At 42.0% G+C, this 12,672-nt stretch overlaps 1 protein-coding gene across 1 annotated transcript in view; it reads left to right on the top strand.

Annotated features, from left to right (window-relative positions):
• Window positions 1–12,672, top strand: part of pik3cb (phosphatidylinositol-4,5-bisphosphate 3-kinase, catalytic subunit beta) — a 70,843-nt gene that overhangs the window by 40,427 nt on the left and 17,744 nt on the right. Inside the window, exons 3-7 of the mRNA XM_079559160.1 lie at window positions 3,119–3,320; window positions 5,171–5,399; window positions 7,786–8,015; window positions 9,828–10,007; window positions 11,097–11,258. Coding sequence (XP_079415286.1) covers window positions 3,162–3,320; window positions 5,171–5,399; window positions 7,786–8,015; window positions 9,828–10,007; window positions 11,097–11,258 — 960 coding nt within the window. The 5' untranslated portion in view covers window positions 3,119–3,161. The remainder of the gene's footprint in view (window positions 1–3,118; window positions 3,321–5,170; window positions 5,400–7,785; window positions 8,016–9,827; window positions 10,008–11,096; window positions 11,259–12,672) is intronic.

Raw genomic sequence — 12,672 nt, 5'->3', positions numbered from 1 at the left:
TTGTTAAAAAGCCAAATACAAAGGGCGGTACAGTCTGTTCTGCGGCATGTGTCTATTTCAGTCTGGAAAGGCCTGCACAAAATTAGACGAAAAATGCAATATTCAATAACTTTCATGGTTATTCTGGCAACAATTTTATTGCAGTAATTTATTAAGCCATTTCAACACAGTATGTCTCCTATTGTTTTGTTGTTTGTTTTTTATCTAATTATATCATTGGAAGAAGACCAAGTCAGGCCCAGAGGGAACCAAATTGGTCAAATCATACATGGAAAACCTGTTATATTGTGATATATTGTGGTTTCTTGCATTATACAGTAGCATTGTAAAGTTTTGGACACTTAAACGGAGGAAACCCACCCAAACACAGGGAGAAAATGCAAACTCCACAGAGCAAAAACCCCACATGGCCCTGGATCTGAGCACTCACCACTTTATATTGTAGCTCTATTAGAAAAGCGTATAAAGTACTGAAATCACAGTGCAAATTAAATCACAATATTTAAAGATTGTTGTTGAAGATCAAACGACACAGGAGCTCAAAGCCGCCCAGTGGTCCGTTCGCATTCCTGATAAGTGATCCTCTCCATCCTCATTGTGTCTCTTCCTATAGCAACCGAAGCACTCAGAGCCATTAGCGGCAATCAGCTCTTGTCATTTTTAATGCGTATCCCCAAAGCCCGATGGAAATGGAACGTGCTTGGCCTGTAGGAATGTAGCTGGCCACTTAAGGACCAGCGAATGGGAAAACATCAGGTGGAAGTGGTTAGACGGGGCGGGCCGCGGCAGGCGCAGAGGGAAACCAGGCTGTGGGTTTTTGGACGGCGGCTGGTAAAAGTTTGGTCACTTTATAAACCAGCGAAAGGGAACTCTGGTGTTAACCTCTAGCTGGAAGGGTTTGTTACTTGGGCCAAGCGATGGATGTAATTTGAAACAATAGTTTATTTTAGATGCAACTAACGTGCACTTCTTTTCCAAGATCATTAACAGTTTAGAGAAATGGGGATGTCTAATTTTAAAGTTGTAATTACCTTGAAGACAGACATTCAGTCTATTGTATGTCATACAATTCATTCTAAAGAAAGCCTGTAATATATTTAAGGGTGCGTTCAAGGCAACTGGTAAATTTTCCACCTTTTCCGCTTGCCTTGATAGTGGTAATTCCAAGTTGTTAACTCGGATATGTCCAGACTGCTCCGAGTTCAGATACGAGATGAAGACGGCAATTGCGGCCCCCGGTGGAGGAGTGTAGCTAGTGATAAAACTGATGTGAACATTACTTTTGGTCACAGCCTTCAACATAAGTATAAGCGTAGCATGTTTGGCATTATTTCTGGTGTGGAGAAACGTTAGCATTGTATTCGCTAACTGCTGTAGCATTAGCCGCTTTGTTTTCATACAACTTTATTCAGCTGGAACGCTCTGAGGTCGGAAATCGTTGTTTTCCACAAAAACAAAACTACCAGTTGCCATTTGCCTGGAACGCACCATAAGAGCCAGACCTTGTGAAATGAATCGAAGTGATTTGATCTTGTGTCCAAAAAAAGAACCGGATAAAGTACCTAAGGCATGGCGTCGATGACAAAATGCCAAAATCATTTCAATTTCATTTTGTTTTCACATTGCATTGTCGTAATGAATTACCATACCTTGTGTGCCATCAATAGTCTAGTGCAGGGGTGTCCAAACTACGGCCCGCGGACTCACTTTTAATTGCCCCGCTGAAAATGCTAAAACTACAATGGATTTCTTCTTTTTGGACACGCCTGAGGTAGTGTTAAGGCTGCTGCGCATAAGGCCGAATACTCTTCCGTTCCTCTGTGTTGTAGGTTCAAGTCTCTGCGCTGACAATTTGCTGAACGTCTCCTTGCTCTTCACCCCACTCTTTCGCTCCCTACCTTGCGCTGGTTATGTTATTGTCCTCACGTTTGTTATGCTGTGGTAAAAACATGACTTCGCACATGCTGTGTGTTTAAAGATTTAACGTAATCCGTCAGATCAGTGTGCAAGCACCTAAGTACACACTCCAGCACCTCACGCTTTAGATCATAATTATCTTGGCACCTGCTCTGTTTGAGTGTGTTATGGAACAAAGGGCAAAAGAAAGTGCTCCGATGTACCAAAATACTGTAGAACATTGGATTTTTTTTAATTTTTCATGGGAAGCATCCAGAAAGTGATGAAAGACGATTCCACCACAGGCCAAAAATGTCTTGTCTCAAACCTGCTAACCCTGTAGTGCAGACCCAAACGCTTTTACTTGTAGTATTCTATCCCAGTAGTCTTAACAAACGTGCGGTATCCTTGTATTAAGTGGGAGCTTTTTGTGGCCGCTACATGAGAGGCTGACCTTTTGTTCTGTTTGCTTAGTGGGCATTCTTCCGAGTCCTGGCTCCGACCCAAGTCCAATCCACCGGACTCCGGCTGCCCTCTGCACTCTGCTGCCACTGCGAGACGGAGTGGCAATGGATATGTGCGCTGTGTCAGCATTTTACAGGGGGGAAAAAAATAAAATGAGATGAGATGGCATGTTTGAGATATGACTGTGCTAGAAAAAGGCAGGATGAGACTAATACCACACAGGGGTTGGTTTCCAAACTTTCCAGGTTGGCACAATATTGATGCAAACAACTTCTCCTACTCAAACTAGTCTAAAGATGCACTGATACATTTGTTCAGTTTGGATACTGATACAAATAATTGAGTATCTGCAAATCCAATGATACAATTACACTGCCTGATCTAAACAAAAGTATCCACAAAAAAGGTCACACACTCCAATATTATTTGGTTGTAAGGCCTTTAGCTTTGATTACAGCACACATTCTCTATCGCATTGTTTCAATAAGCTTCTATGATGTCAAAAAGATCCATTGTTGCATTCATTTTTTTCACCAAGATCTTGTATTGATGATGGGAGAGTGTGACCACAAAGCCTTCTCCAGCACATCCCAAAAAAATCAGTGCATGTTTGACAAAAGGACTGACGGAACAACAGAGAACCAACAGTGCAAAATGGTTTATTACGATCTTTTTAATGTCTTTGCTGCTGAAGTGGTTTTACACATTTTTAATATGCTTTTGTATATGCCACCCCCCCTCTCTCTCTCTCCCTCAGGTCCATATGGTTGAGGTAGTGCGAGCTGCTGCTGCTGAGTGCCATGCCTCCTGCCATGACAGACCTCCTGGACATCTGGGCGGCGCACTCGCCCCTGTCCGGCCACGCTCCGGCTCACATCACCGTGGACTTCCTCCTACCCACCGGCATCTACATCCAGATGGAGGTCCCGCGAGAGGCCACCATTCAGCACATCAAACTGGTCAGTAGTCATGCACTTCTATTACTCTTGTCTGGCGCTACTCTCACAATGACCTCCCGATTATTTTCTCCATATTGATAATTGTCAAGAGATTCCTTTTTAAGAATTTTTAGATTCTGCAGAGCCTCCACAGCTGCATAAGCCGTGATGCAGTCAACGGCAGCGCTACGAGGAGTTCTCATTTAAGAAGATGCACACCAGCTATTGCTTTGGTGCTACCCACCTATACAGAGATACCTGTGAAAATAACTAGCTTCTAAAATGCAATAAGTATAGGTTGTGAGTTCTGTTGTTGCTCTGATTATTGCAACATATCACACCACATAAATGTCGTAAATATAACTTGCCCTCATTGACCTGACTGAGAAAACCAGCTCTGCAGTTGTTCGCTCAGTGCTGTTTTGTCAGACCTGTTTGTTCCGCGGCGAGCTATTGTTTTTGTTTGTCGCTGGAGCTTCAGCTTTAGCTCATGATATCACGCATGACTGGGCTAACCCTGTGAAGGGGAGGTCACACCGGCCTCTGTGGCTCTTCGGACTGTGGCGACTTCAGCTGCATTGTTCACGAGCATGTTTGGCTGTGAGAAGGTTTTCAAGTAGGAAAGTATAGCTGTCAAGATGGGATGTGATGTCTGATTAAAGGTCTATTCAGGCTTTTTAAATTACTTGGAATAATGGACATGTCCAGAAAATACCGCTAGTTTTGATGACCATGATGAATGTAGATGTTTGACTGTGGAGGAAGGGATTCAAATGTACCAAATTGTTGACGATAGCAAACCACAAACATGCTAAAGAGAAGATATTGTGATCACTGACAGGATCAGAACAATTTAAAATAAAAATCCAGAGAAACTGTTGACTGGAGTGTTTCATTTAGGCATGTTGCATATTAGGACATTAAAGGCCAGCTATGTTTTTTGGTGAGGATGGTTAAAGGCTAAAAATATCTCATTGTAGGATTTGATTGGTGAAATGTTTGTTTATTTACATCATATTTCATCAATTAAAAATCCCAGCGTGTGCGGTGTGATCTTTTGATCAGCTGATGTTTTTTAGCTCGAGGTTAAGGATGAAGAGGTCGGCCATCTTTTCCACGTGAGAACTCTTATCACTGGAGGAAAGGACTGTATCGAAACTTTCGAGGAATCAACATAATATTGAACTCTGTCCGAGCAAACGAGCAAGCCACTGAGACTAACTCCTATTACTCCCCTCATTCATTTTGTATTAGTCAAGTTTAGCCATGAGGGATTTTTTTTTATTTTGAGATTTATAGACCGCTTAGTGTGAGAAATGTGGTTGTACTTAGAATCTTTTCTGAAAAAAAAGGTCTTTATGAATCATAGTGTGTGTTCGGGATTAAAGGGAACTATTCCTGGAATATTTTTTCCTCAAAAAATACTCCGAAGTACAAAGCATTACTAATATATTAGGACCACCCAATCTTTAATAATAATTAATAATGTTCCTTCTGCTTTTTTTGTATGAAGTGTGCTAGTTTACAATTTGTTGGTAATGTGAGACTTTGGATAGTATGATTTCTTAGCGAGGCTCTTCTGACCAATCCTTGCCCTCTTGCAATGACACCGCCAAGAAATGCAAGTAATGTGATTCTCACAACTCTTTAGATTATCAAGAAGTCGGAGCTAAGAACCTCTCGCTGCGATGTGCCCGAGCTTTCGTTAAAACGTTTCTAAACCATTAGCTCCAAGCGTGATCAGGAGCATTGATTTTCTATTGAGCAAAACAAGGCAATAAAACTCAAATGACCAAGTAGGAAAGTGAAAATCTTGTCTGTGGCTTTGAAGTTAACACATTTCCAGTAAGTTGTTGTCTGTGTCTCGCCAGCTCTTATGGAAGCAGGCGCAGTCCTTCCCCCTCTTCCCGGCCCTGGGGGAGATGGAGAGCCACATGTTCGAGTGCGTGAACCAGGCGGCCGTGCACGAGGAGCTGGAGGACGAGACCAGGCGACTCTGCGATGTCCGACCCTTCCTGCCGGTCCTCAAACTCATCACGCGCAACTGCGGCCGAGCGGAGAGGCTGCTGGACTCGAAGATCGGGGTGCTCATTGGCAAAGGTGAGGCCGGTACACACCACAAAGCCTACGCAGAAGTCAGCTATTTCCTTTCAAGGCGCTGGTGCTAGATAATAGTACGGTGCATAAATAATTCAATTGAAAAATCGTGCGCATTTGCCTGACACCGAAGACATGTTTTCCCCGTCTCTCGTCGAGTCCAAATGATCCGTCTTTTAGCCCTCCCTTGTGTGCAGTAATCAACACCACCTTCGTAGCATCGCACCTGAATCGTGTCTGATCTGGCTCCTCTCTCCTCCGCCGCCGTCTGACAGAGAAGCGTGAAGATTGACTCGACATGTTCCTGATAAGTCTCCCCATCACCTGTCACTCTGCGTTATCTCCAGTGAAGACTAGGCCTTTCAGAGCAGCAAAGACCATCGATCCCCACCGCTTTAAGCTCAGCCACCTGGAAATTAGGCAGAAGAAAACCTGTATGGCATGTACAGTGGGTTGCAGAAGTATTGGCCCCCCTTTAACTTTCGACATTTTGCTATACTATGGACCACAAACATAAATATATTTCATTTAAATCGAAAGACACACACTAAGTGACAAATATCTGAATGATCACATGTTGACCCAATGACTAAATAGAGACTACCTGTGTGTAATCTAATGTCAGTTCAAATACAGCTGCTCTGTGATGGTCTCAGAGGTCTGTTAAGAGACTATAGGGGAGCAGAAGCATCATGAAGTCCAAGAAATACACCAGACAGGTCCGAGATAAAGTTATTGAGAAGTTTAAAGCTGGGTTTGGTTATGCAGTGTTTGACTAATAGTTGTCCTGTGTACAGTTTCCCCCACCTGAGCTGTAGCTCTCTGCAGTTCATCCAGGGTCATCATAGGCTTCTTGGTAACAGCTGTGGTCAGTGCTGTCCTTATTCGGCAAGTAAGTTTAGGAGGACGGCCGGGTCTGTGTAGGTTTGCAGTGATGCCATATTCTTTCCATTCCTGGATGGTGTATTAAACTCTACTTTGAGATCCCGGATCTGTCTGGTGTGTTCTTGGACTTCATGATGCTGTCTGCTCACCAATAGTCTCCTAGCAGACACCTGAGACCATCACAGAGCAGCTGTATTTGAACTGACGCTAGATTACACACAGGGGGTCAACATGTGATCATTCAGAAATCTTCATTCAACTTCTGAAGGTAATTGGTTGCACTAAAAGGAAAGGGGGGCCTGTACTTTTGCACATCACACTTTTCAGTTTTTTATAAATTTAAAAAATCTAAGTGACACATGAAGTGAAATGAAGCTAATACATGATTTAGTGTGTGTCTTTCACATAACATTTCATTGAAGTATATTTATGTTTATGGTCCATAGCATGGCAAAATGTCGAAAAGTTAGAGCGGGGCCCATACTTATGCGCATTGAGTTTCCTTGTGTACGAAATGCACGGTATAAATAAAGTTGCCTTGCCTTGCCTATGCACCTCATTGTAGCTATAGTAGCATGTTGTACTTAAACATAAACTTAATAGGGCAGTAAAATTGATTAGTGATTGAGCAAGGGAGAAGTGAAGGGCAAGGGCAATAAAAAATCCAGACTGTCTGGTATTGGTATGTCCATACTGTCTCTGTGTTGTCCTCAAATGGCCTTTAGTACACTAGAAGAGGTCATGGTTTTTGTTTCTGTTCCTGTTGTGTATATGACTTATTTCTTTTGTGATTGGAAGGAGGTCAGCAATGAGATTAGTTTAAACTTACACTGTCCTAACCCAAAGCTTGAACAATAGGCTAATCCTTCAGTCGGGTGCTATTGACCAAACTCGGCAGAAGATCTGCAGTTCTGCACCACTTAACCACTTCAGTCATCGAGGTTTGGGCAAATGTAGAGGACAGTTGGAGAGATTTTACTTTGATCAGTTGTTGAGAAGATTTGGCAACCTAAAGCATGAGGCTCGTTCTGCTTTGGATGCTTATCTTGTGAATCATTACAAAAAATGTTGACATAATAGTGCTATGACTTAATTATTTGAAGAAAATAAAAAGGGGGAGGGGAAGAGAAGGGAGATTGATTAATTACAATTTAATCACGGTTCTATTATCAGTAAAAGGCCGACATAAATGGCTTTCATTTTAAGTCTTTGGGTAAAACGTAGGAATAGATTAGGCCTAATGATTATTTTGCACGTCTAAATGAAAGGCCCACCTGGTTACTATTCAATTTAATACCAGGCTCTGTGTTTCTGTGTACAAAATGCCTTTGGTAAATTGACATAATCAAACATAATTTTGGCCATTTGCTGCTGCTTGCAGCTGTAACTAGTTGTTATGGTTAACACTTGCCTGGCATCTACCTGCATTCTGTAAAAGTCATTTGGTGAAATATTTTGACAAGTAACTTTATTCTTGTTTTTGCTTTGTTTTTTTTCCCCCCAGGTCTTCACGAGCTGGATGCCATCAATGACCAGGAGGTGAAGGACTTCCGTGGTAAGATGTTGAGGCAGAGTGAGGAGAAGATGCAGAAGGTTCAGATGATGAGCTGCACCGAGTGGCTGCAGGCCTCGTTCTCTCAGCAGCTCGAGCCCGGACCAGGCCCCGACCAGATCAACGGAGTCTCGGACCGCAGCCCGGACCTCAAAGTCACCATACACTTCGACCAGTCACAGGTTTGTTTGAACAGAAGAAGGTGCACCATGAGTTAAAAGCCCTGCATCTCACTGTGTTTTCTTCTTACTTCTGTTATTGCCTTCTTGTTGAGCACTTTGTGACTTTCTTGTGCAATACGCTGAATCAGTAGAGGTAGCACGACATAAGCCTTTACTTGCTCTAGGGCTGCTCGATTATTGAAAAAATAATAATCACGATTATTTTTGTCATAATTGAAATCACGATTATTCAAACGATTATTTGTTGCCTTTAAAAAAAAATGTCTTTATTTTATTTATATATTTATGCTGAATATTTTCTGTTTTCTGAACAGTCTCAAAAGTACAAATTATTTCAAGTCTGCCTCTATTAAGGAGAGGTCTCTGTTTCACACCTGCCCCCTGCTGGCCAGCACTCAAGTAAACTGAGCAGCGCGGCCTTGATGACATCATCACACAGCGCTGTTTGTTTTTATGTCAGGCAAAAGCATGAGCCATGGCACGTGAAATGCGAAGGGAAAATAATCCCAGCGCCATGAAATGATGCAAGTCTGCTTTGCAAAAAAAAAAAAAAATGGATTATGCTAATTTTGTAATCGTTTAGTGTATCGAATTTCGATTTATTGCACAGCCCTAACTTGCTCCTCTACCTTTATTAAACCATGAATCATTCAAAGCTACTAAATGCATTAGAAAGCCTCACTTCCAAATCCTTGTAGTTCAAAGGGGATAACAGGCAAACATTAGTTCTGTCACCAGTGGCTTGTCCAGCATTTTTGCATGGCTAAAGGCTCTAAAACAGAAGACAATACCGCCTTGTTTGAATTTGCAAAGTTGACCACGTGACTCCAGCTCTCGCACACATTCAAAACTCTTTTCGGTTTTTGGATGCTCCCCAAACTTCCCGTGACCAAACCCAACTTCCAGGTCATGTGGCGACGCAAAGTGGGTCAAAACTACCGGAGAAATTATGCCACTACTGCCGACACCAAAACATGATTAAAGTGATACTCTCTCCAAGGGCTGCTTAATACAGTATGACGTGCAATGTTTCACTATGTTGACAATTATGTGACCTATTACTTAAGCATGTTGAACTCAATGCCCCTAGATTCATGAGCCAAAGAAAAAAGTATCAATAAAGATAATATCCTAAACAAAAACTGTTAACTGCGGCAAAGCTAAAGCAAGCTCAGAAACTCAGACAGAAAGAACGGACAGTTTTGCGATATCTGATTAAGCGACATTAAGGCAGTTGTAATATGTTTCGCAACCCCACTCAAAACCATCAGTGAAATTGTGACGCCGCCGCAGCGCTGCTCCCGAGACCAGACAGCATGATTCAAAACGAGGCTCTCTCCAAACGCCCAGCCCGTCTCCCTCCATCTGCCCGCGTTATCAAAAATAAAGTCATTTAATAATAAAGCAGCTGGTCAGGCCCCAGCAGACTCCCCGTGTCTGCTCTGATCAACATCATAAAACATACATGCGCCGTGATAGGCCATCTGCCAATGAGCACAGGTGGGCAGGAAGTAGGGCACTAAAGACGGCATGACACGTTATGTAAATATTGTCCTCTTGCTACAAATTAACTGGCATTTGAGTTTGAGACGGACACTTGATCCTTGTACTGTAGATAAGTGCTACAGCGACTTGTCTGTCTGTGAGTTTAAGGGCATTTTTCGGGGCATTGTTACAGACTGTGATCCATTGTTGTGGCTATGAAGAGTTGACTTTCTCTAATCCAGCCAACATTCACTATGTCTAAAAGAAATGTCAATTACACCGCCTCTGAATGACTTCACGTGCCTTAAAATCTCCCATTTTGTCCAGGACTCTGCGAGTTTGAAGGTCCCGCTGAGCTGCACTCCCCCTGAGCTGATGGATATGGCTTTGAGGAAGTGGCTGACCACCCACGGCCCAGAGAAGGAGGCCAGCAGGGGGCAGTACTTCCTGAGGGTGAGCCACAGTCTGGAGTTCCTCTGTGGAGACCACCCCTTAAGCCACTACAAGGTCGGTAACATTACATAGAGGGTACATTATCATAATGCCGAATACCGCCCCATTCCTAACTCAAAAGCACCGTAAAACTCGATTATCTGCGGTTCCCGAGTCCATTTGTGGGTCACATTCTAGGAAATGTTCCCGCATTGCCGTCTCGAGTCACAATGTGTGCTTCGTTGCAATGAGGGTAATGTACATAAGCCTTCCAGCAATTTGTGAGGCATTGTTAGTTATATAGGCTCTGTAGCTTCTATGTTCCTATAATACAAATCTGTTAACCGTGTTTTAACTTTGTTACCTTCTCAAAAAACATATCATGGGCCAGAATAGTATCTTTCATGGAAGTCGAGTTTCTTCTTTGGCAGATTATGCCACTTTGGATTTCCTGCATTTCAGTGTGCGTGTTAGATAAACTCCCGAAACGCCTCATCGGACCTGTTCTGTGGCCAAAGTGTGTTCATTACGCCAGCACTGGCTTGCTAGCACGCTGTTAGCTAAAAATGAAATCTTGTATTTTCCAGTTTGTTATTGTAACCACGGCCTACAGAGGGGGCTCCGCGCCAATTTGAAATCCTGACCGACATAAACTGTTTTCCACACCAGGACATTATATTAAAGGAGCTATACCTGACTTCTTTTTTTATTATTATTATTTTTTTTATTCTGATGCGTGAAGTTTGTGTCATATTCTCATTTTGTTGACTTTGTGTATGGTCAACCCAAATAGTCAATATCTGATGAAAAGGGGTTTACCTTTTTTTTGTTTTTGTTTCTTTTTTTACCCCTAAATAATGTATATAAGTCACAATTTGGTGGAAAGAAAAAGTATGTGAACCCTTTGGAATTTCTTACATTTCTGCCTGAATTGGTCATAAAATGTGGTCTGATCTTCAGTAAATCCCAAGAATGAGTAAACGGTGTCTGCTTAAACTAATACCACCCTAACAATTACATGTCATTATATTTTTATTTGCCGTCGCATGTAAACACTCACAGGAGAAATTCCAAAGGGTTCACATACTTTTCCCTCCCACTGTAAATGATATGATCCGTCTACTTTTGTTTGTTTTTATCGGTTGCCGTTTTTTTTCTGTGCAGTACATCCGGACGTGCGTTCAGACCAAAGAGCCTCCCCACCTCACGTTGGTCCACAGCCGCACCATTCAAGAAATGTTCGACAAAGAGGTCTCTGCCATCGGAGCCGTGGTCAGCCGCAAGTCCTTACCTCTACCCCTGCCACCGAAAAGGCGGACCCCCACAGTGAGTCCGGGAAACTCTCTACATGAGGTCGCATTGGCTTTTACCCTCTTGACCCCCACCTTAACCCAAATCCTAAAAGTTTCCCGACTGGAGCTTACAGCCTACAGGCCAGAGTAGCGCCTCATTTGAAAGCTAAGACCTACAAAACGGATCGTAACTTCTTTGTTGCGTTGTGGCCATGTTTTTATCACATTTTTGTCTTTTTTTTTTTCATTTTTCTATCGCTTTTTGGTTGTGTGTTTGTTGATTTTTTTTTCATCCCTCTTTTTGGTAGCTTCTTTGTCGTATTTTCATCGTATTTTTTTCACTTTCTTGTGGCTTTTATGTTGCTTTTTCATCACTCTTAAGTTGTGTTTTTGTCACTTTTTTTTTATTGTGTTATTGTTGCTTTTCCGTCACTTTTTTGTCACTCTTTCCCCCCATTTTTGTAGCACTTTTTTGTCATGTTTTCATCCTTGTTTATGTGGAAATTTTGACACTTTGCTCAAGAGGTTTTGGAATTTGGGCTAAGCCAAACTGGAGAAAATGTGCTCGGTTCAGGTGGGGGTTAAGAGGTTAAAGAAAAAGGAAGTCCTCGTTTTGTGGCGCATTTGTACTTCCACTAAGTTCATTTTGTTTGTTCATTTTATAGTGTACTCATTTACATATTACACATATATCCGTGTCTCCAGTCCATCTTCTACTTCATATGACGCATTCGAGTTTACACCATAGTTTGCACAGTCTGATGAGAATTCTATTATTACCGGTCCCATATAAAAAAGGGATGGGCTCACAAAGGGCAAATTAAGCTATAATGATGACATAAAATACGTAAAAATGCAGACCAAAGATCAGATTTCCCCTGCCTTTTCTTTGTTTTGTTTTTTTTGTTTTGGTTCCATTTTTGGTATGAAGTCCTTCATTTAGTCTTACAGTTCATTTTCTTTCCAAACACTTTTCCTCTCGGCCTCTGCACTTGTGTTTTGGCCCGAGTGGATCTTAAATTTGGCCCATATTCACCTTCTAATCATAGTCATTTAAAAGCCAAATTGAAAGTAAATTGCAGGGTCAGGCCTTGCGCAATTTTCTGCGGATTGTTATTACTTGCATGCATGAGCCACACATCCCGTCCTTGTTATAACAATGAAGCCTTTCTCAGATTGATCCACGTGCACTGAACACAGCAGGTGTGGAGGAGCACCACGCAAACAAACAGCACCTGCTTTTGATAATGTCTCCTTTTTAGAGCTGCAATAAAGCTCCTGCTGTAAAATGAACATATCGGATAAAGTGAAAATTAGAATGTAGGCTAGGGCTGTGCAATTAATCGAAATTCGATTACGATTTCGATTACAACAGTAAACGATTACAAAATTAGCATAATTGCATAAAATCGCTTATAATTATTATTATTTATTTTTTTCTCTTTTTT

This window comes from Gobius niger, assembly GCF_951799975.1.
Source record: "Gobius niger genome assembly, chromosome: 1".
Classification (NCBI taxonomy): domain Eukaryota; kingdom Metazoa; phylum Chordata; class Actinopteri; order Gobiiformes; family Gobiidae; genus Gobius; species Gobius niger.
This window is presented reverse-complemented; position numbering and strand designations above follow the sequence as displayed.